A 24,957-nucleotide genomic window follows, 5' to 3' on the forward strand; every position below is an offset into this window, starting at 1 on the left:
ATACATGGTTTGCTGAATCGGAAGCACAGGCTGGAGGGGCTTCAGCTAAGGAAATGGTTTAGAAAGGACAGTTAGGCTATCTTGACCTGCAGGTCTGTTGAAGAGCTGTCATCTCTGTTGAACTTCTGGACAGTTCCATGTTATTGCATAAGTTTCTAGCATCCAGGGCATTCAGAGAAGCCAGTTTCTAAGGGTATAATGGACCAGAATGATATCATCTACTGGTTTGTAAACAACTGATAAAAAGTCCAGACAAACCAAAGACAAAACTTTGGGTTTTGAAGCCACCAAGCAAGAGATGACAAGTAATGTTTTCTCCAGCCTTCCCATGTCCATGTAGAGAGTTTTTATAGTACTCATGTTTTATAAATGTAAATTCAGGGGCTGGAGAGATGGCTCAGTGGTTAAGAGCACTGACTGCTCTTTCGAAGGTCTTGAGTTCAAATCCCAGCAACCACATGGTGGCTCACAACCATCCGTAATGAGATCTGACGCCCTCTTCTGGTGCATCTGAAAACAGCTACAGTGTACTTAGATATAATAATAAATAAATCTTTAAAAGAATTAAAAAAAAAAAGAAAATACAACAAAACAAACAAGGAGACTAGTTCCCTAGATACTGTGTTAACTGATGGGAACCTGCAATGGTTATAGGTAGAATAGGTTTATGCTTTTGACCCAGCATCTCACTGGGTTATTCAGGGTGGCCTAGAACTTGCAATCTTCCTTCTCTGGTCTTCTGAGTAGCATGGTCACTGGGTCCAGATCTTTAGGATGAGAGTTTCCTCCTTGGCTTAGAAGTCTTGGCTCTAGTATTATTTCTTTAGAACAAACGGTTTTGTCTGCTTTTATGTTTATTTTAAAATTTCACTTTATGTGTGTGAGTGTTTCCCTGTGTGTGTACATCAGTGTACCGCGCCTCTGCCTTCTGAGTGTTGCACCACTCCTGGGTTATGCAGTGCTGAGGATCAAACCTGGGACTTCCCACATGCTTGGCCAGCGCTCTACCTTCCTGCATGCTAGGCAGCAGTCTAGCAACTGAGCCTCAACCTCAGCTCTATTTATTTGTGACTTTCTGTGCAACCTTACTAGAATGTAATTTCCATATCGGCAGGAAACTTACTATCTGCTTCATCTTTACTACCTAGAGCCCTGTCTGACATTCTTTCTCACTTCCTTTCTTCTTCCTCCTCTGTTTCCTGTTTCTCCATCTCCTGCTCCCTATGTATACTTTAAAAGGGCTCTCCATGTTTCTTAACTGTGATTGTTCTTTTAAGTCCATTCTTAGTATGAACTGGTGACTTCACGCCTGAACTTCGTCCTTTACTTCATGAAATCATGACCCACAGCTTTTTGAATGGTTGGTTTCAGCCTGCAAACATAGTGAACAATACATCTGGAAATATTCTGTCATATTTTATCTGAGAAACTCTTAAAGCAGCTGCTGATTTGAAAGGCTTTTATTATGCTACAGTCAGTCTATTGTCTGTGGGAGTGCTGGCTCTTACACAGCACTGTGTGTTGCTCTTTCTGAGCTATTAACTTGATAGAAAAAAAAACTCGTCTTCAGTAATTTATGTGTGGCTTGTATTCTCTAAGAATAGTATATTGTAGCCTTTTCTTTAGCTGATTTATTGTGCATTTAGGGATTTTCTTACTCACTTTTTTTCTTTAAGCCTAAATCACAAGTTAAATGGCCAAGTAGGATTAAGATGTTCCCTAACCCGGGCTTAAGAAATTTTACATTTCTGCACTGTGAAGTAGTTTAACCTCATGACTGAGCATACCTAAGGAGATTGATGCTGATAGAGTGGGTGAGTTTCACTGCTTACAGTGTTGCCTCTCGAAGTGGTTTCTCAAGCTTTTGGTAATGTCAGATGTATAGTTCACCTCCTTGGCAGATTAGATAGTGAGGATACAAGGGGATAATATTGGACATCTAACCTTTGCACAGGAATGATTTTTGAAAAGAATAAGGAAGATTATAATTTGTGGTATAATACTTAGACAAGTACTTATACAGTCTAGTTAGTATGACTTAATATTTTTTCCATTTACTTATTTATTCACTTTACATCTTGATCACAGCTACCCTCTCCTCCCAGAGCCCCTCTCACACAGCCCCTTACATCATCCCTGCTTCCCTCTTCTGAGAAGAGGGAAGTCCCCTTGGGTACCAATCCACCCTGGCACATTCAAATCACTGCAGCATTGGGGACATCTCCCACTGAAGCCAGACTAGGCAACCCAGTTAGGAGAACAGGATCCACAGGTAGGCAACAGAGTTAGGGATATGTGCACCCCCCCCCTCCCGCCTAGCCATCCCAGTTGAGGGACCAACATGAATACCAAGCTGCACATCTGCTATGTGTATGTGTGTGGAGGGAGGGGGAGGGTGGGTAACTGGGTCCAGCTTATGAATGCTCTTTGGTTGGTTGTTCAGTGACTTAATATTTTGACAATTTTTGTGGTGCTGAGGATGATAAGTTTTATTTGCTAATTCAAATCTTATTATTAGTTACTAGTTGTGATATGTGTGTATGCATACACATATGTAGGTACATGTGCCTACAGGTACATGAGCATTTGCATGTGGAGGCCAGAGGTCATGGCAGGCGGTGTTCTCAAGAAGCTGTCTTATCTTATTTTTTGATACACGGTCTCATTGGAATTGGAAGTTTGCCAGTTAGTCTAGACTAGCAGCCTGTCTCCCTATTCCCAGCAAAACGATTATAAGCATGTGCTACCACACCTGGCTTTTTCACACGAGTTCTAGAACTTAGGGTCTGGTTCTCGTGTGTTCCAGGCAAGTACCAACTAAGCTAGCTCCCCAGTCATAATTTTGTTTTTAATGCATCATGTATTTTTTGTTTTTTAGATAAAGTTTCACTCTGTAGCTCAGGCTTTCCTCGAGCTCAGTGTATAACCCAGGGTAACTTCAAACCCATGGTGATTTTCTCTCAGCCTCCTAGGTGCCAAAACAACATGTGTGAACCAGCCTGGCAGGGCGGGCGGTGGTGGCGCTCGCCTTTAATCCCAGCACTTGGGAGGCAGAGGCAGGCAGCTTTCTGAGTTTGAGGTTAGCCTGGTCTACAAAGTGAGCTCCAGGACAGCCAGGGCTACACAGAGAAACCCTGTCTCAAAAAAAACAAAACAAAAAACAACAACAACAAAAATAATATGTGTGAACCAGCACACATGGCTTAGTGTTAACAATCTAAAGATTATATTTTATAAATTATTTTTAATTTATTTTTGGAGGGGAGCTGGGAATTGATCCCAAGACATGTATGTACCAGGCCAGTGTAACAGTGAGCTGTTGTTCCAGACCGGTTTTGTGATTTTAAACTGGCCTGGAGTTCACTCTGTACCCAGGTTTTATACACTTGTCACCCTGCTGCTGAGGTTGTAGGTATGAGCTACCACATGTAGCTGTCGTTCTTCAACGGGAAATGTAAGGTCAGAAGTAGTTTCCCACAGCATTGAGTCTTTATAACCATATTGACCTTCCCTTGAATTAAGATGTGCTTTAATTTGCTTAACTGTTTCTGTTGGTGAATTATTTTAAAAGTACTTTGGTTGTTATGATTAACATGGTAGTGAACACTTTTGTGATATTGTAACTATTACTTTTGGTGATATTGCTTCTAAGATCTGGAAAAGAATGTTATTTTCACACACACACATATGTGTGTGTGTATATATATATCTATCTATATCTATATCTATATCTATCTATCTATATATACTCACACATATATATGCATATATCATACTAAGGTTTCATGTTTTAATGTTTGATTTCTAGTATCAGAGTCAGAATTTCATTAGATTTTTTCCCATCTTTCTCCTACTCTCATCCCCACACATATATTTGTGTGCATGATATTTTATATATTCATTTTACTGTTTAAGTTGTTGAGAGATGTTTTTCAGTGTAGCATATGCATGTGTATTTTTAACAGGTTTCTCTATTTTCTCACTTTTCTCAGTGATGCCTCCGAGTTTCTTTAAAGAATGGTAACAGCACTGTTTTGACTTCATGTTGTTCTCTAATTATTTTGTGAAAACATGATATGGGAATGATCCTTTTTTTTTTTTTTTTTCCTTTTGAGACAAGTTCTCCTGCCTCTGCTGGCTTTGACCTCACTATGTAAATGTATGTAAATGACCTCACTATGTAAATGTATGTAAATGACCTCACTATGTAAATGTATGTAAATGACCTCACTATGTAAATGTATGTAAATGAAGATGGTGCTGAGCTGCTCATCCTCCTGCTTCCTTCTCCGAAGTATTGCTTACAGCTGGGTGCCACTATGCCTGGTTTGAGTGATCTTAATAATTGAAAAATCCCTCACTTTTGAAACTAGATTGTGGAGGTATTTTGTTTGTTGTTCTTTTGATAGGTACTAAATGCTGGCCTCAAACTGGTAACAATGTTGACTCAGCCTCTAGAGTGATCAGATTGTGGGTATGTGCTACCATGCCTGTGTTTCAGACATGCGTAAGTGAAGGTAACAGTCTGAGAATTGATGTTTGACTCATGCCTTCCTCTTGTAGGTTGGAAAAGAGACTGTTCAGACCACTGAGGATCAGATTCTGAAGAGAGATATGCCACCAGCCTTTATTAAGTGAGTAACTAACAATTTGTTACTAAATAGAATAGTATTCTTGATAGAAAGAAAAAGTAATTAATCCCAAGAGTTACTTCCCCTCTCTCTCTCTCTCTCTCTCTCTCTCTCTCTCTCTCTCTCTCTCTCTCCCTCCCTCCCTCCCTCCCTCCCTCCCTCCCTCTGTGTGTGTGTGTGTGTTCATGTGTATGTGGAGGTCAAAAATAAAATAAATCCTATAACAAACAACACCCCGCACCGCCCTGCCCCGCCCCCTGTAGATTACCCTTGGTGGTAACTAGGGTAGCAATCCTTTAGCAACTGGAAATAAAAAAAATAAACTTTTCTCCTGCTATTCTTGTATAAAGTTTATTTCAGAGTTACTTTGTAGCCCTATTTGATGAGGAGAATGTGAACTGTAAATATGGAAGAAATGATAGAAGGTCATCATTGTATATATTTCAGTGAACATGGGAAAACCAGTGTGTTAGGATGAACTGAAAATTACTGAGCCGTTTATTTAAAAAGTGTATCACTTAATTAGCTCCACCAAAATCTTACTGTAGCTTAAAGCCCAAACAAGATGTATGTGGTTGTCTGCTCTGGAGGCAAGTAAATTCTCTACATTTGAAACACAATGGTTATGCTTTTCTTGCTTTTCTTTAGGTTGTAAGGAAGCAGAAAATAGATGTCTTGGCTGTGCGGGAAAGGGACAGAGGGAAACAAATGGAAGCAGTTAATTCCATCCCTGGAATTGTGGAGTAGGACATTCTTTGGGGCTATTTGGTGGATGTTTGGATGTTTCCAGGGCATTACTGACCTTTGCTGCCTCTGAAGTCTGTGTTACATGGATCTCAGTAGTGACTGCTCTTTAGGCAGCACAAGGAAGGAAATAAGTTTTAGGAACTTACTCTTAGGTTTCCTTTCTAGACTGTGAGGATGCTAAGACTACAGGAAGCAGAAGGCTCTTGGGCATGGCTAGGTTCATATTCAGATCATCCTGTATATATTTAAAAGGGTTTCAGGGAAGGATATGCCATTTCAGGGTTTGAGGTAGTCTCAAAATCAAATTATAGGTTTACTTGTAAACAATTCAGGGAATATTGAAAAGTGGGTTTAATATTAATTAAAAGTGACACACAGGTTGAACATTCTAGTAAAACAAACAAACAAACAAACCCTGATCCCCCCGGCCCCCAAACCCTTAAAATCAGAATTATTTCTGATCTCAAGCATTTTAGTTTTGATATGGACTATTCAAACTGAGTTTATGTTGTAATTGCCATGGAAGGACTTGCAGTGCTCAGGATGTTCCTTCTTCTCAAAGACCTGTTAAAGGCTGGGTACAGTGACAGACATCTTTAACCTCAACACTCAGGAGGCAAAGACAGGCAGACAGGCAGATTTTTGTGAGTTCCGGGCCGGTCTGGCCTACAAATTGAGTTCCTAAACAGCCAGGGTTACATAGTAAGACTCCTGTTTTGAAAAAGAAAAAACATAAACAAAACCAAAAACAAACAAACAAAACCAGAGCAAACCAAAACAATGACATTTTAATACAGAAAAAAATTTGCAGGACCCAGCAAGGCTTTCTTTGTGTGGGTGGAACAAGTTATTTGGTCTCTGACTGCACTGGAAAATGAGTTCACAGTTCACTAAGTTTACCCAAGATTTGAATCATAGCCACACTGCTTAATAGTTGCCATAGAAACTGTTTTGATCCTCATAAACTTTAGGAGAGCAGTAGCCATGATGGGCTATTGAAATGTTAGACTTGCCTCCTGAGAAGTGGTTTTGTCCTTTAGAAACTGTCAGCAGGCATTGCGGCTCTTTCATCCCATGTTTATATTTTTAATTTTCATCAATCATCATCAGTCAGCTGAGCACTAATTAATATTTATATATAATTGATTGATTAATAGCCTAGACATACTCATTGGCTAATTATTTATTGCACTCTATTTGTCTAGCATGCTCATTGCTACATAGAATAGCAGTTCATAGCAGTATACAGTGAAAAATCCCCTGTGAAAGGTATTATAAGTAGTTTATTAATAGTAATAAACTACAATATTTACTGATACTTTAAAGAAATTGAAGGATGACAAGATGGCTTAGCAGGTTAGAGGATGGCTGCTCTTCTAAAGGAACTGGATTTGGTTCCCAGTACTCACGCTGTAGCACACAGCCACCTATACCTCCACTGCAGGGCGTTAGAACCTCTTCTGGCTCCCACAGGCACCAGGCAGCGTATGCATATACTACACAGACATGCCGACCAAACACCCACATATATAAGATTAAGAGAAAAAATTAAAATAAGTCCATTGAAACTGGCCAAGAGGTCGGAGTAGGTGTTGTTGGAAAGAAAAGAAAATGAAGACTATTCAATCACACGTCCCTCATCTCTGCTTTCTGTTGTTTTCTTACACTTTCACTGAAGTGTAGTAGACTGCTTTGCTTTTTACTATGTTTTTTGTTGTTGTTGTTGTTCTTATTGGAAAAGGAATGAGTGGAGTTACAGCTCTTATGTCTGGGAATTGCACGTAGTTCTAGTCACACACATGGGGGCATGCTGGGGCGTGTCATATATATGAACTGTCTTTTGTTTTTCTTTTTCAAAGAAAAAAAGAAAAAGTCTCACACTTAGCTCATCTGGCATCAAATTCAAGATCCTTCTGCCTGAGCTCCCTGAGCTAGATGGATTACAGGTTTCTTTTTCTATGTATCAAAGAGAAACAAAAGGTGGAGATATTCTGAGAACTTTCAAAATTCAGGATACAATGGACTTTAATAGAACTGTCAGAGTAGGCGTGACTAGTAGAAGGAGGTGGTGTCATGTTCAGTGTGTGACTTGGGAGAACAGAGAAGGCAAGCTAGTGTGGATGCAGTAAGACGTGGATGTAAGTCATGGAGGTGTACGAGGAAAGGGCTGGTGATGGCAGAGGTGGCAGGAACTGAGCCTCGTGCAGTAGGCTGGGCCCAGGGATGAAAGTCCTTGAAAGCCTGGCTGGGGAATTTCCAGCTGGCAGGAAAGAAGCTTTGTAGTTTTAGAGCCACAGGATGACAGCACGAACGTGGTTTTTTAGCAAGGTTCATAACCAGATTCACAGTGGATAGTAGGTGGCAGTGCTAAAATGAAGAATAAGTTGTGTGTCCAACTGGCTAGCTTCATTTTCTGTCAGTATGGACTTTGATTCCTTTGATCCACATTGATTCCTTGCAGGTGAGACATGTTTCTGATGAATTGTTTGAATTTTTCTTGGCAAAAAATTACCTTTGTAGTATATAGTAGAATCTTATTCTTTAAACAGATTTTTTTTTTTTTTTTGAGACAGAGTTTCACTGTGTAGCCCTGGCTATCCTGAACTACTTATATAGACCTCACACAGAGGTTCACCTGCCTCATTCTTATTTCTTGGCCCCATCTAAGGCTGCTCAGTGCCCGGCAGTGTTCTCAGGCAATCACTTGCGGTCCTGTGCATGAAGTCCCTGTAAGGAGCAGAGTGCGCACGTTCTGCTGCAGGCTGGCAAATGCTCTTGCACAGGGACTGGAACGTGTTACCTTCTGCCTCGCTGCTGCTCTCAACAGCTTGCTGGGAACTGTCAAAGCTCTGGTTGATTTGCCAGCTTGGATTGTTTCTGAAGCATATTGGGCTCTCTAGGCCTGCAGAATAAAACAATGTTCTGAGAGTGCTGTGTGAAAGAGAGCTCGGTGCGCCATCCATTCGCTGTGTTTCCCCGGGAAGCACCTTGCCCTCATCCTTATTGAACACTCTTAGTTCAGCATCATTTTGGCACATACCTGTACAATTTTAACACAGTTTATATTTATGTATAACAAATACATTTTAAAGGTATTAAAACATAACTAGATCTAATTTAGGTCTTTTTTGGCCTAAGGTAAATAGTGTTTTGTTTTATATTATTAGTACTTATAAATAGCTTTTGTTTTCTTTTGATCTTAAGCACGCAAACAATTGTCTTGGGATTTGTATTTTTAAACCCACTGGTTGGTTAAAGTGCATAGGATTTTTGATTTTTAGAATTTTTTGAAAAATCATATCATTCAATGCCATTTGTTTGCCTGGGGCTAATGTATGCTTCTGATGTTTTAGGGTGGTTTGTTTTATTCTTTCATTGTTGTTGTTTTGTCTGGTTTTTAACTTGAGATTTTTGTGATCCTTTCCATTGCTATTTTAAGAAGACTTTTGTCTCTTCAACTGAATGGCCAAATTTCATGAGATAATGCTGCCTGACTGCATTTTTGACACAGAGCAAGCACTCTTGATTTTAAATAGCTCCCCTTTGGACTTGCTGTACCAAACATGGCTGCATACTGCCATTTTGGATTTACTTCCTTAAAAATAACTTGACCCCACCCAGGGATCTATCCAATAATCAGCCACCAAACCCAGACACTATTGCATATGCCAGCAAGATTTTGCTGAAGGGACCCTGTTATAGCTGTCTTGTATGAGGCTATGCAAGTGCCTGGCAAATACAGAAGTGGATGCTCACAGTCATCTATAAGATGGAACACAGGGTTCCCAATGGAGAAGCTAGAGAAAGCACCCAAGGAGCTGAAGGGGTCTGCAGCCATATAGGTGGAACAACCATATGAACTAACCAGTACCCTCAGAGCTCGTGTCTCTAGCTGCATATATAGCAGAAGATGGCCTTGTCAGCCATCACTGGGAAGAGAGGCTCCTTGGTATTGCAAACTTTATATGCCCCAGTACAGGGGGATGCCAGGGCCAAGAAGTGTGAGTGGGTGGGTAGGGGAGCAGGGCGGGGGGGAGGGTATAGGGAACTTTCAGGATAGCATTTGAAATGTGTATAAAGAAAATATCTAATTAAAAATAACTTGAATCTTCTCAGTAATAAGCAGACTCAGTTTATTAATTTGCAGACAAGGTCTAAATAGGTTGATGGATTAAATCTTGTTTACTTTATGTACCCTTCAATTAGAAATGAGCAAATAAAACATTAGGCTTGTGTCACTTGTGTTCCATTGTCTACAGAGTAATCACAAGGTTGAAAAGAGCTCAGAGGGCCCAGGGAGATCACATATACATTACTAGCATGTATATACATAATATTACCATGTTTGCTGGCTAGTCTTATGTCAACTTGACACAAAAACTAGTTACCTAAAAGGAGGGACATTAACTGAGAAAGTGCCTCCATAAGATCTGGCTGTAAGGCATTTTCTTAGTTAGTAATTGATGGGGGAGGTTCTAGTCTATTGTGGGTAGTACCTCCCTGGTCTGGTGATACTGGGTTCTATAAGAAAGCAGGCTGAGCAAGTCATGAGAGCAAGCCAAAAAGGAGGCACCCCTCCATGTCTTCTTCATCAACTCTTGCCTGTTCCTGTCCTGATTTCCTTCAGTAATGAGAAACAATGTGGACTTGTGAGCCAAATAAATCCTTTCCTCCAAAACTTACTACTGGTCATGGTTTTTGTCGCAGCAATAAAACCCTGACTAAGACACCATGTAATTCTGAGAATGCCAATGTAAAGATTCTGCTCATTTAAAATAAGCTCTCACATTTGAGGCAGAGTCTCATGCGGCCTAAGTTAACTTTGAGCTGCATATATAGCCAAAGCTGGCCTAAAATCCTGATCCCAAGATTGCAGGTGTACACCATCAGTAATAAACTCATTATATAGATAAAAAGACCAATCCTTGACAAACCAACTCACCCAAGATCACCCTGTTACTTTCTTATTGCAGATTTCATGGTTTCTGAAGGTATGTTCATTTTATAGTCAGGTTCTCCAGAAAGAAGTGTGACTCTCGGACAGTAATGACTTGTTTTGCTTTGAGAGACAGTTTCACTATGTAGACCAAGCTGACTTCTTTAAATTTAAATTCACCTGTCTCTGGCTCCTGAGATGAGGGATTAAAGTTGTGTACTATTTTTAGAAGATAACAGTTTATTCTTTTCCTAAGTGTTTCAAAAAGGAGAAAAGTACAGATGTAATCTGTGATATATTTCACTGTCTTAATAATTCTTGTTTATTTGTTATGTTTCTATGTATGTGGTTTATGGTCTATGTGAGGGTGCAGGCATGTGCTTGCCCTAATGTGGCTGTGAGGTCGGAGGATAACTTCCAGGACTTGGTTTTCTCTGCTATTGAGGCTGGGTTACCTTTTGTTTCTGTCCTGTTGCTGTTCTTGTGAGCTTTGGTGATTCTTCTGATAGATGTAAGCTGCACCTCATCTAGCTCTTGTGGGTTCCAAGGATATTAACTCAGGCTGCCAGACTTGCACAGCAAGTCCTGTACTACACTAAGCCATCCCCTTGGCTCCTTTGTCTTAAAATGTGCCAACTGTAAAGAATGAAAGTACTAAGCTTTTACAGATTCAGGGATCACACATACTATTGACTAAGTGACTCATCCCATAGGTATATAGAGACTGTTGACTGCCACAGGTTTTTCCTGGACAAACAGGCCTGGGAAGATGACTCACTGCAGAAAGTACCTGCTGTGTAAGCATGAGGGTGTGAGTTTGGATCCCTAGCACCTGCAGAAAAGGTTGGGTATATCACTATACCCAGTGATATGTACCTGTAACCCCAACATTGGGGGCCAGGGGGTAGGGTGGAGTCTGGAGAGTCCTGGTGGTTTACCCACTGGGTAGCCAGTCTAGTTGAATTTGATTGAGGAAGACACTCAATGAGTTAAGACTTTACTATGTGCACATGAATACACACACACACACACACACACACACACACACACACACACTCTCTCTCTCTCTCTCTCTCATCCCCCCATACAAACATACACTTACACATGCGCTTACTCACTCTCGCACACACACATGCACACACATACGAATAAGTTAAACAGGACGAAAGGCAGATAGAAACACTATTCCTTTATTACCCTGACTTTTCCAATATAGTTCAAATCTCAAATGAATAAATGCATTATTAAAGTGTAAAGATTATATGTTGCTTTTCCTTAAATTGTTTCAGATTTTTATTGTTCTTCCCAGAGTAGAGCCAAGGAACCCATGAAACAGCTCTATTTCTTAAATTCCATGTGTGGACTGCTTGTTATTTAATCCACTTCATTTTGTTCACGAGGCAGCAGAGGCTCAGAAGCTCAGTAACTTGTTGAAAGTAACTGAGCCCAGGGATGGCAGAAGATCCTAACCCAAGACTGTCTGACTGCAAGGCCTGTGCTAAGTCACACTCTCCCTCTCCTTTGTGAGAATGCTGGCTGATAGTAGGCTAGTTTCTTCAAGGCATCCATGAATGATAATAGAGGTAAAACTATCTAGAGGGGAGGAGGTTTGCTGATGGTCCACTCCTGCCACAGACTCTCTCTCTCTTTTTTTTTAAAATTACTTTCTTAAATAAACTCAGCTACTTTAAAAACATTATGATAGTCGTTTCTTTCCTCCAGTCTATATTTCTGCTCATGGTAAGATTTTATTTATATTTATATTTATTTATATTTCTGCTCATGGTAAGACTTACTTGTTGTGCTGGAGATCAGACCCAGGGTCTTAAGGTTTTAGACAGTTATCTTCAGCTGAATTATACACACACACACACACACACACACACACACACACACACACAAATAGCTTGTATTTGTTTAATGTTTTTTTTCAGTATCCATTGAGACAATCACACAGTTTTTTCCTTTATTGTATTATGGTAACCAGTAGTCCACTACATGAATGTACATTTTCTGATAATGAACCATGCTTGCATTTTTTTTTGGTGGATAAATTGTATTTGGTTATGATTTTAAAAAGCATTAACAGGGAGTTGGGACACACTTAGGGGGTTGAAAGCTGGACGATTGCTAGTTTGAGGCCATCCTGAGCTACAAAGGCTGCGTGGGCTGCATAGCAAGATCTTCTTGCCCAACCAAACAGCAGTGCTGAGTTGGGTTAGGATGGTGTGCCCCACCCCATTTTTAAGACTGAATCTCACCGTATGGTCCTGACTGACCTCAGATTCCCTCTCCCCTTCCTCCTGCTACAGTTGTCTGAGTGCTGGGGTTACAGCTGTAAGCCGTCATACCAGATTTAATTATCTGACATTTAATGTTTTTGTTATATGTATTTCATTGTGTGTGTATGTTTATGGAGGTCAGAAGTTAGATAGACCCTGCAAGAATCATTTCTTCCCTTTCCACCAAGTGGGTTCTAAGATTGGTGGCAAGCACCTATCAATTGAGCCATCTCTGTCCCTAAGTAGCTAAAATATTAAAAGGTTTTTGCTTCTTTGTTCATGAAGAACCTTGTTGAATAATTTTCTTGTTCTGTTCTTGAACAAGTTTATATCAAGGTTATTTAATTTTCATAAAATAGGTTCTTTTCCTGGTCTTTAAAATGGTTACCTAAGGTAAAGATTATTTACTGTTGAAAGTTTGACAAAATGTCTAAAGCTCTCTGTGTCCACTGGCTGCAGCAGTCTTGATTACTCATGGTTACTTATTACTATTACCTTTTCTTTTTGTGGTACCAGGGTCCAACTCATAGCTGTTCTTACTGCTTGTGTGTAGGAACTGTTGGTTTATGATTGAAATATGTTAAAATTTTCTATGCTAATTTTCTACTTAGTTTTAGGTATAAGCTTTATATATTTCTAAATGATACTGTTAAGCTGGTTTTAAAGTTTGTGGTTCTCCTAGATTCTAAATTCTGTTGGTGATGTGCTCTTTAGTACCTGTTTTTTAGTTAATGCTATGATGTCAGCCATGTAGCTCCAGACTTTGTTCTTTTTTTAAAGTCCACATGACAGTTAATGGTAGCTGCTTTATTTTTTTAAAGGGAAAGTATTCCCTCACTGTATTTGCCCCATTTTACTTTGTGTTTAGGCAATTTAAGCTTCTACATCATTGATTACATTATGATGTAGAATAGTGACTATCAACTTTTTTCCACAGGACCTTCAAGTAATAATAACAGTGAGACTTTAACTATTAGTCAATTAAAAGAATATATTAGAACAAGAAGGTAAAAAGGGTTTAATAATGTTTAAAAATAATTTTTACATTACATAGTATCAGCATACATTTGAAAACTCTGGGTGCTTATAAAATACATTTGCTTGTATGTTCATTCTGTCTCTACGCTAACCCTGACTTGAGAGAGAAAAGGACAGTAGAGTCCATGACTTATGGGTCATGGAGTTTTTCATGGAACCTTGCAAAGTTTAGAATCCCTTTTCTGTGCACTGGTGCCAGATTTGAAAAGGGGTGGAGGAAGGAGAGAGATGGAGTGGGAGAGAGAACTTGACATGCTAAGGATTCAAAGGTATGACTCACAGGATTTCAAGTTTGCTGTTTATCAACACTTGGACACACAGCCTGGATGGCTGGGATGTTTATAATAGTCCCATTCCCAGAATACTGCTTCCTCTTGTGTTATCTCTTGGGGGAAGCCAAAACTGTCTGCAGGGTTAGCTGATCTCATCGGAAATAAAGGAAATTAGGGAACAGCTCTCTCTCTCTCTCTCTCTCTCTCTCTCTGTGTGTGTGTGTGTGTGTAGGGGGGTGATTTAGCTTTGTTTGTACATACTCTATTTAGAGAAGGGTTCATTTACTATTGCTTTTAAAAAACAGTTTTGATAATTTTTAATATGCTTACTACTCTTCCAGAGGACCCACATTCAGTTCTCAGCACCATTGTCAGGGGCTGTCTGAATCTAAAGGCTTTGACACTTGCTCTGGTCTCCACAAGTTGTGTATATGTGTGGCATTCACTTCCATAGATGTAGATACATACTCATAAATGAACTAAAACAAAACAAAACAAAACCAAACCCACCTTATCCCTTAGCTTTATTGTGGTCAGAGTTTTCATTTTGAGTGTATACGTGCAGTTAGAGGTTAGGAGTATGTATTGCTCTAGTTGGTTTCCAGTACCATGTCAGGCAGTTCACAACCACCTGCAGCTCCAGTTCCAGTGGATTTGACTCCGTCCCCCCACCCCCATACACACGTAACTAAAATAAACCTTAGAGTGAGAAAGCTGCTTTGTATTGTGTTGTACTTGGGAAATTGGTACAGGGAAAGGGGGAGTTTATGGATTTCACGGATGAGAACAATAAAAACACAGGGGGTTGGAATGTGTTTTTACCATTATCATGCAGCATAAGATAGGGTGGGTTGGGGCTGTGCACTTGCTACTTGAACTAGATAGTATGTCTCTTTTTGTACTCTGTGTTCCCTACTCCTTTCTAAAAACTGCTACTGTGCCTGTGGCCTTCACTCAGGTTTCTAGATGACTAATGGCTGAGGATCCTTGACCTTTCAAAATGGCAACCCCAGGATGCAATGCATATTAGCTGTTGTTGAGATGCTACACAAGAGTGAGTCTTAATTTCTGTTGTTTTAAAATAAAGTTGGACATCAAGCCTGTGCCACACATCTGTAACCCCAGGCCTCTGGAGGCTCAGGAAGAAGAACGTTCAAGAGAGAGCTACTTGAAAAGGATCTCAAAGAGACACTGGAGACTGGCCTTTGTGACTTGTGCTGAGTGGTAGCGTGAGTGATAGATAACATGAATGTCTGATACCCAGCATGCATTAGGAAAAAAAAGTGAAGCTCAAAACAGCTTGATTAGAGATAATTAAAGTCTCTGAGGACTAAGGAACTTAGACCCTTCTTTTATCATATTTTACACGGGGCGGTATTCTGTGCGAAGGAGGGATTTAGTCACGAGTGAGTGTGTTAAGAATTCCACAAAACTATCATCGGTCTGTTTGATCTAACCCACAAGCACTGGTTGAAGACTTAAAGGCAGAGAAGCCTCAGCTTGCACTAGTTGATTGCTTTAAGTTCTCTAAATGAATATTATTAGGGCATAGTCAGGTTATGAGATTGTTTAGGAAAGTGATCTTATTCCAAGTCATTCCCTACAATTTAGGTTTCTATTTCAAAGTGGAAGATCACTTTAAGAGGCAGGCAGGCAGGCAGACAGAATGCTTAAATAAAAGTAACATTGCCACCGACATGATTCACTCCTCCTGTTTCTGATTGCTGGTTAATCATAGTGGGATTTGTTTGTCTTTTATGAATGCGATTAAATTTTAATGTACTGACCAGATAATCTTATTGTAGTAAAAAATGGCACAGTGTCTATTCTGCCTATCATTTTATCACACAAGAGAACCATTAGTGTGGAATCAATTTGATTCTTGGCAAGCCTTTTCCATTTTATTTTCCCATCCTGCCAGGTTTTCTCTCCATAAGTTATTCCTGGCATTTAAAATTCTTTTTTCAAGTTTGAAGATTGTATACAGTAACTGGATTTTTGTGAGTAGATCTAGCTCAGGAATTGCATTCTGTGATGCATGTTTATTTTCTATATTTTCATCCAGGATCAAGTTCCTTTGAAGTAAAACCAAGTTTGGGACTATTTAACAATTTTCTGCTAGACATGGTGATACATGCCTGCAATCCCTTTGCAGGGGAGATGGAAATAAGTGAATCATGAGCTCCAGGCCAGCCTAGGCTACAAGTCCAAAACTAGTGTGGACTATATGGGAAAATTCTGTCTCAAAAAATGCTAAACAAATAAATATAATGATTTCCTTGGCTCAGATGATTTTAAGTTTCTTTTCTTGGTAAAAATGTATTCATCAAAGACTTACTGAGCAGTTTTTATTTGTACAGTGTTATGTCTGTGAGTTTTTAAGGTGAATTGTTAAGGTAATTGTTAAGGTGAATGAGATGTTTATGTTGCTGTGCTGAATTTACAAAGTTATGAGAGAAAGTTGAGAAGTTCTGTGGGAACACAAGACACCTGTAGATTTGAGAGACAAGTAACAGTTCCCTAAAGGAAAAGACTTAAAACTGAGCACTGGAAGGGGAGGCCAATCAAGTAAAGAAAGGTGGGAGATAGATAGCACCTGAGGTAGCAGAAAGGATCATGTAAGGAGTCTTTGACTTGTGGTCTTCAATGAACAATTGGCTATTCCTACGCTGCTTTTGAAATTATTCCTTTTAGTCTAGTTGAGTTTTCTTTTAAATACTTTATTTCAAACAGCTTACTTACTTTTTGTGGGTGGGAACGTGGAGATCAGAGGACAGCTTTGGAGAGTTGGTTTTCTCCTTCCACCAAGTGGGTCCTAGTTTGGTATTAAGGGCCTTATTAAGTCATTTCATCAGCTCATGACCTAAACTAACTAGTTAATTAATTACTTAATTTTGAGACAGGGCCTTAGTATATAGCTTTGGCTGGTCTGGGACTCGCCAAGTAGACTGGGCTAGGATTAAAGGTGTGCACTACCATATCCAGCAAGTTTTTTGGTTTTTGTTGGTTTTTGGTTTTTTTGTTTGTTTCTTTTTGGAAATGATCTTTTCCTCAGCCTGGAGTTTACTGATTCTGTTAGGTTGGTTGGCCAGTGGGATCCAGGGGTCCTAATGTCTGCTTCCAAAGTGCTGGGGTTAAAGATATCCACTACTGTGCCTGGCCCTTTTATGGCTATAGGGGACTGAACTCAGGTCCTCAAGTGTGCTTTAATGGCAAGCACTCTACTGAATCATCTCCCCAATCCCCCAGTGGTGGCGTATGCCTTTAATACCAGCACTCAGGAGACAGAGGCAGGAGAATCATTATTTGTTAGAGGACAGCCAAGGCTACACAGAGAAACCCTTTCTCCTTCCCCTGCCTCGAAACAAACAAAAGTGTTACAGGTTTTAAGTAATTCCACTGTTATTTCCTTAGTGTAGTTTTTTTTTTTTTTTTTTTTTGCTTCTTTCTCCTTAAATTCTAAAGTTTTTATTTATTTATTTTTAATTTTATTCTTTACATATGTTTGTTTGTTGTTGATGATGTAAATATTGTTTCTGCCCTCTCATCCATTGTGGTGGAAATGTGAGTTCATATGACTTTTGTGGATGGCTGTATACCTGCATATTAAAATTACAGCACTCGCTCCTTTGATTGAGCAGCTAGTGGATACACACTCATAATGAGCTTTCGGGGCAGTTCATTGTAGTAGGCTAATAAATCATGAGTTATTATATAGCTGTATAAAAGAATGAAGTGGCTCTTTATGTATCTTTAAAATTTTGTTTAGATCTATTTTAATTTTATGTGTGTGTATGTTTTACTACACTTGATCTTAGCCAAAAGGCCGAGAAGCGATGTGTGTATGTTTTACTTGCATGTATGTGTTTCTGGTGCTCTTGGAGGTCAGAAGAGGGTTTGTAGTTTCTTGGAGGAAAATTATAGCCGGTTGTGAACTACCTGATGTGGGTTCTGGGAACTGAATCTCCATCTTTTTCAATAGTAACAAGTTCTCTTAACTGCTGAGCCACCTCTCCAGGTCCAGGCCTGAGGTTATTAAGACTTATCAACAGCCACATCACATTATTGGTGGTGTGTGCCTGTAATCCTAACACTGCATGGAAGATGGAGGCTGGAGGAGCACAAGTTCAAAACCAGGCAGGGCTACACAATGGGTTCAAGGCTAGCCTGAAGTACATAGTAAGAGTAGAAGAGCTGGGGATAGGGGTAGAGGGATTAAGGTAGGGCAGGCAGGCATAGTAGGTCTTTGTTTCTCACTAGACTTATTAGGTACTGCTTTGTGGTACCAGTGTTTATGGCTCAGTTTAATAAAGTGTGTTTTTTGAATTATAACAATACTTTTTACATCTTTCATAGCCTAGTTTTTTTTTATTATGTTGAAATTTTCATATTGGTTTAGTTCTTCCTGTTAGCAGTAACACTTCTTTTTTTTTTAAAGATTTATTTAGTTTATGTATGCGAGTACACCAACACTCTCCTCAGACACACCAGAAGGGGGCGTCAGATCCCATCACAGATGGTTGTGAGCCACCATGTGGTTGCTGGGAATTGAACTATAACCTCTGGAAGAGCAGTCAGTGTTCTTAAGTGATGAGCCATCTCTCCAGCCCTCAGTAATGCTTCTTTATACTTGTGGAAATTTTTGTATTGTTTCATTTGATCCACAAAAGAATGCTATGAGTAGGGCCTTTTTTTTTTTTTTAATTTAAGTGAGAATGTTTTTAAGTAATTTGTTTCTTTTCTCTTTAAGTTACTCAATGAAAACAATGGGTCTATTGAACTGAGATTAGAGGAGATAACCCACTCACTCTTTTTATGAATGAATAATTGAATGAATGAATGAATGAATGAATGAATATATTTTAGTAAGTAGGGTCAAGGAATATACTTGATTTATGCATTTTGAGTTCCTCTGTCAAATGAGTTTCCCCCTCCCCCACCAAATTCATGGCTGACTTAGTGGTCTATAATAAACTGAACTAGTAGTAAACTGCTAGTTACTGGTTCAGTTATTAATGCCATTGATCTTTTAACTAACAACATAGTTTTATAGAATTGCTTAACTCAAATCCACTGAGCAAGATGAGTATAAAATATGCATCTTATTTTATTCTTTCTCCTTTTACCCCTATTCCTTTGTTTTGTCTGATTATATAACGCCTAGCACTTGAAGGCAGAGACAGATGGAGCTTTGACTTCAAGGTGAATCTGGTCTACATAATGATTTCTACACTACCTGGGGCCACATAGTAGGACTCTTGTCTCAAAAGAAAAGAATAAAAATCACTACATAATACTTTAGGGCTTATGTGAAGTCTGACAGTACTACAGGTGTTTTTCAGTCTTTTATGTAAATATCGGGTGTGGGATAGGGAGAAGTAAAGAAGCAAAAATTCCAGCAAAAGAGTTACAAAGATACAGCCATGTAAAGTAAAGGTGTCAAATGTGCTCTTACTTTTTAGAGCCAAGAAATAACAAAGAACAAGTTATTCACAAGCCTAGTGCACAGAGTGAATGAACTGCCACTAGCAGCAAATTTTGAGATTTCAAAGGCCAAGTCCTGTTATAAATTGGCCTTGGCTATCTACCATATAGAAAAATAAATAGATTCACATGTATTCATTTTTTGTGTTTTCGTATCATGGTCTTCTATTTGCTTTCACTAAGGAGTTAACCCATATTCTTCCCCCTAGGGTTGAAAATGCTTGCACCAAGCTTGTTCAGGCAGCCCAGATGCTTCAGTCAGACCCATACTCGGTTCCTGCGCGGGATTACCTCATTGACGGCTCTAGGGGAATCCTTTCTGGCACATCTGACCTACTGCTTACCTTCGATGAGGCTGAGGTAGGCAATATGAGGCTCATAAAGACCTCCCTTAGACAGAAGCCTAGTTTTAGATTTATTTGTATGTGTGTGTATGTGCACACGTGTGTATGTGCTCATATATGCTTGTTTATGGGTGCCCATGGAAATCAGAAGAAGGTATCATATTCCTAAGGCCAGAGTTATAGGCAGTTGTGAGCCACCTGTTGTGGGTGCCAAGAACCAAACGGGGGTCCTTTGGAAGAACATCATGAGTTCTTGACCTGGAGTCATCTCTCCAGCCTCTAAAGTGCAATTTTAACGGTAATAATGGAAGCCAGACATAGTGGCACACACCTTTAATCCCAGTACTCAGGAGGTGGAGGCAGGAGGGTCTCTGTGAGTTTGAGGCCAGCCTGGTCTACAGAGTGAGTTCCCAGGACAGCCAAGGCTACACAGTGAAACCCTGTCTCCAAAAACCAAAATTAAAAAGAAAGGGTAAACAAACAAACAAACAAACAAACATCCTCAAACAAACAAACAAAACAAAACAAAACAAAACAAGATCATGCAAACCAATACTGGATGGTTGTTTTAGAATGCTAACATATTAAAAAGCTTTATATCTCTAGTGCCATTTTCTATGTGTTATTCACTAATCTAAGTCCTTAAATATATTTTTCAGGTTCGTAAAATTATTAGGGTTTGCAAAGGAATTTTGGAATATCTTACAGTGGCAGAGGTAGTGGAAACTATGGAAGACTTGGTCACTTACACAAAGAATCTTGGGCCAGGTGAGCAAAACCCATTTTTTTTTTTAAATAGACAACGATAACCATCTTATCACCTCTATTCCTTTTGAAAATTATTTTATTTTATTACATTTTTTTAGTTGTGCGTATGTGCACATGCATATATATATTTTTAAAGATTCATTTATTTATTATATGTAAGTAAACTGTAGCTGTTTTCAGACACACCAGAAGAGGGCCTCTGATCTCATTATAGATGGTTGTGAGCCACCGTGTGTTTGCTAGGATTTGAACTCAGGACCTTGGGAAGAGCAGTCAGTGCTCTTAACTGCTGAGCCATCTCTCCAGCCCCACAAAACCCAAATTTTATATTAAAAGTTCTATGAATTTACTGTGTTAATTCAAGAGGAAAGAATACTCTTTCCTTGCAGAAAATGGGGTGGAGTTGATGATGGGTTTCTGCTGAGGATATGTTGCTGTCTCTGAAGTCTGTTATCTACTTCCTGCAAGTCTCAGCCCTGTCAAAATCATTGAACCAGATTTGTGAATGCTGATGAGGGAGATGAAGGAAATACTTTTCTACTACTGTAATGCTGAAGGCCACCCTTAATCCTGACCTCCCATTCTGCAGTACACAGCATTCCTTCACTGTCTGCCAGCTGGCCGGTCGCCCTTTATGACTTCTTAGTTTGCTAATTAGCTGCCTACTATTGTGGACTTATGCCATAGCTCAAGGCTGCAGAGATCTGATCAGGCCTCAAAGGAGAGAGGAGTGGTTGTAGCTAATCATTTTGAAATGATTATTTAGGGATCTGAGTATTGAATATTCAAAATACACAGATGCCAGCATTTGGTCTTATAGATATAACGTATCCTCGAGAGTCCATAAAGTATGGATAAGGTTAATGAAGAGGCTTAATAGGTTTTAGCTTGATGTTTATAGCCCTGTGAATTATTTTTAAATTGAAATGTTGGTGTTTATTTAACAATGTCTTTCTGAGGTCCAGTGTAGTTGTTCCTTGAACTTACTCCTTTTCTGAGTTGAGGATCACCTGGGAATGGCCTTTTTTCATGGCTTAGAGGTGTGCTGGGGAATGGCTGGGATATGTTTGGGAGTGTTGGAGATGAACACAGGCTAAGTGCATGGTAGGCGAGTGGGACACCCCTAGCCAAGACCTGTATTCTGCTTTCCTCAGGTGCCTTTATGCGAATCTAACAGAGTTAAAGGTGCTCAGGGTGAAGCAGAAGCAGTCCATCTTTCTGCCTCTCCTTGGTCTTGATGGTCTGTAAAACCTTATGAAATCCTAGGGGTGATTTGAAACACCAAAGCTGAAAACAAAAATCATATAGCTAGCCAGTGAGATTATAAAAGCACTTGGAGCCAAGCCTGCCAACCTGAGGTCTATCCCAGGAGCCACATAGTAGAAGAGAACTGACCCCTAAGTTGTCCACTGACCTCTACACGTACACTGTGACACGAGTGTGTGTCCTCACATAACACATATCCGTCAATAAATGAATGCAATTCAAAAATTACAGAGCACTTTTGAATAATGACCAAAGTAAACAAAGTACTAACAGATTGATTCCAAAACACCAGATGGTTAAAAAGCTGTACTTTTTATAATATTTCTATTTTGATTCTAATTTTAATATTATTTTGAATCAACTTGAAAATTCAGAAACATATTACCAAGGTAAAGGCTCATTAGGTAAAGATTCTTGCCAAGTCTGCCCGAGCTCCATTCTCAGAACCAACATGGTAAAAGGAGAGAAGCAGTTCCTTCAAGCTATCCTCTGACCTCTGTCCAGAGATGCACCTTGCCACACATGTGTTCTCCCAATACACAAATAAATGAATGCCAAACAAACAAACATACAAACAAAACCAAAAACATCTAACCCAGTCCAACCCACTGTTCTTAGAATGCTTTCCCTGAGATTCTTGTGCAATATGAAGTCTGTATGTATACAATATGAAAACGATTACATTTAGGATTGCTTTTTAGTAAATTACCTTCACTGCAAACTGTAACATTACATAAATGCTAGTTAGTTAGCAATGTCTGTCTTTAAGTAGGTAGATAGTAGGTTAGGAGTTTTGTAGTAATTCTCAATGGATTTAGGCCGAAAAGGCCAGATTCTGGTTTGTTTCCTTGCTCACCCTGCATAATTGCTTCTTTGTGCCCCAGGAATGACTAAGATGGCCAAAATGATTGATGAGAGACAGCAGGAGTTGACTCACCAGGAACACCGTGTGATGTTGGTGAACTCAATGAACACTGTCAAAGAGCTGCTTCCTGTTCTCATTTCAGGTACTTCCTGCTTTATTTATAGGGCAGGGGGAGTTATGAGTTCTGGCTCAGAAGGCCGTTCTCCTTTGCCTCCCTGGTACATGTCCTTTAGACTGGGTGAAGATTTGAGTGTTAAATGTTAACCCTATAGTCACCATCTTGAATGTTCTTTCTCTCTTTCTGCTTTAACTGACAAAAGAAATTTGTGCTTACGGAGTGTCCGTATGTGCCAGTACTTCCCTGATTATGTGTATATTAGTCTGGTTGTGGGTTACTTAGTTTAATTCTTAGAAGATGGCCGTATTTAAATTTCTATGAAGTATGTTATTGTCACGCTTCAGTGCCTTCAGTTCCAGGCCCCAATACCCTCTTCTGGTCTCTAGGGACACCTGTACATATTTGACGCACAATCACACATACATACACATAAATAAGAAAAATATTTTTATTAAAAAATTTAATTAAAAACCTTTTTCTTTTTTTGGGGAGTGGGAAGGATTGTTTTTTGATACATGGTTTCTTATGTAGCCCTAGGTGTCCTGGAATTCACTATGTAGACCAGGGTGGCCTCAAACTCACAGGAATAGTGCTGAGATTAAAGGTGTGTGCCACAATTCTCTGATATAAAAAAACCCAATAAATCCTAAAAACAAAATGGAATGGAAGGAAAGGAAGAAAGGAAGGAGGAAGATAGAGAAGTCACTGGTGTCCACTGAGAACTCCTGGAAGACATACCGATGTCTTTGGGGCCTACCATAGTGTCAGGGGAGCAGGTTACCCAACAGTTCTATTGGTGTTTGTTATTCTGTCCCATTAGGTTTGCCGGGTCTGGAGGCCATGCTATACTCACGATGCTGCTGATTGAGAAGGATATTAAGCACTTTGTGATTGTAGATCATCTCTCTGTGTTAAATTAGTTCCCCAATGATGTGTGGTGCTCCCTTTGTATTTTCAATTTGCTATACAATGAAAGCTGCTGATATTGGAACTTTATCATCAGGTTTGCAGTGATTGTTTTATATATTCTTTTAAAGACATCAGAAGATCAAAATATATGTTGAAAGTATAGAAGATCACCTGTGAGTAGTATTAAGCAACAAGATTCAATGTATCAGAGACTGCCTAGGCCCACTCAAATGGTCAAAGAGAAATAACCCCCACCTTCCTGCCTCTGATCTCCACATCAATTTTTAAAAGATCAAATTATGATCACTTGTTTATTTTTATAGCTATGAAGATTTTTGTTACAACCAAAAACTCAAAAAACCAAGGAATAGAAGAAGCTTTGAAAAATCGAAATTTTACTGTAGAAAAGATGAGTGCTGAAATTAACGAGATCATTCGTGTGTTACAACTCACTTCCTGGGATGAAGATGCCTGGGCCAGCAAGGTAAGTCTTACTGGAGGAGAAATCATGAGAAATGTCAAATTCTCATCTCCTGGGAGACTTTGATTATTGACTATTATTTTGTAGAAATACACAGATATTATGGACATAATTATTTTATCAATTGCCTGTCACCATTATACATTTCCTTTGTTCCAAGGTGGACAGAATAGGCATGTAGGATAAATACTGGTAGAAAGCTGAAGTGTGTAGCCTTCCTTCAGGCTTAATTCTCATTGGTTGGGCTGGTGGGGGAATTGGTATCATACTTCCTTGGGTGAGCTCCTTGCTTTTTACATGGGTGATTGTTGCCAGGGAACTTAAGAAAGCCAGCGAACATGCCTATAATTATGTATTTCATGCAAGGCCTAGCCTTAGCCAACCTTTGATTAAGAGAGTGGACAGAGGAAACTCTAGAATTTTTAGATGTGTTCTTGATCACTGTTTTTTCCTAAGGAAAGTGTAATTAAAATATTGGTCTTGGTATTTGTCAGTTAGTTTACCAATTCCTTTGCCTTCTCTAGGTACTCAGACTGCAAAGGGAGCCCATTATGTGCTTCCTTTTAGAGCCTATGGGTAGTGGTTTGGAGTGGTTGCCGCTCTGGTCTACTATTCCTATGCAAGGGTAAAGCTTCCAGGTCTGGTGAAGCCAAGGCATTTTGCTTTATACTTGCCTTAGAGAAGTGCAGGATGTAGGCAGTCGTGGTAAATGCCTCGACTCCAGGGTCTAGCTTTCCCACGTATGACCAAAATGCTGTCACCAAGGTCACCCAGCTGGTTGTTAACAATGACTTTATAATTTGACTTTGTTGGGTG

The 24,957-nt window shown here is 39.5% G+C and overlaps 1 protein-coding gene and 1 pseudogene across 2 annotated transcripts in view; one reads left to right on the plus strand and one right to left on the minus strand.

Annotated features, from left to right (window-relative positions):
* The window catches only part of Vcl (vinculin), a 104,294-nt gene that overhangs the window by 33,592 nt on the left and 45,745 nt on the right, over positions 1-24,957 (plus strand). For both annotated transcript variants that reach the window (XM_006518922.2, NM_009502.5), the window contains exons 2-6: positions 4,564-4,634; positions 19,600-19,750; positions 20,394-20,502; positions 22,653-22,775; positions 23,984-24,144. In XM_006518922.2, coding sequence (XP_006518985.1) covers positions 4,564-4,634; positions 19,600-19,750; positions 20,394-20,502; positions 22,653-22,775; positions 23,984-24,144 — 615 coding nt within the window. The remainder of the gene's footprint in view (positions 1-4,563; positions 4,635-19,599; positions 19,751-20,393; positions 20,503-22,652; positions 22,776-23,983; positions 24,145-24,957) is intronic.
* Gm52168 lies at positions 17,637-17,744 on the minus strand (annotated as a pseudogene).

Source organism: Mus musculus, chromosome 14 (genome assembly GCF_000001635.26).
Source record: "Mus musculus strain C57BL/6J chromosome 14, GRCm38.p6 C57BL/6J".
Classification (NCBI taxonomy): Eukaryota; Metazoa; Chordata; class Mammalia; order Rodentia; family Muridae; genus Mus; species Mus musculus.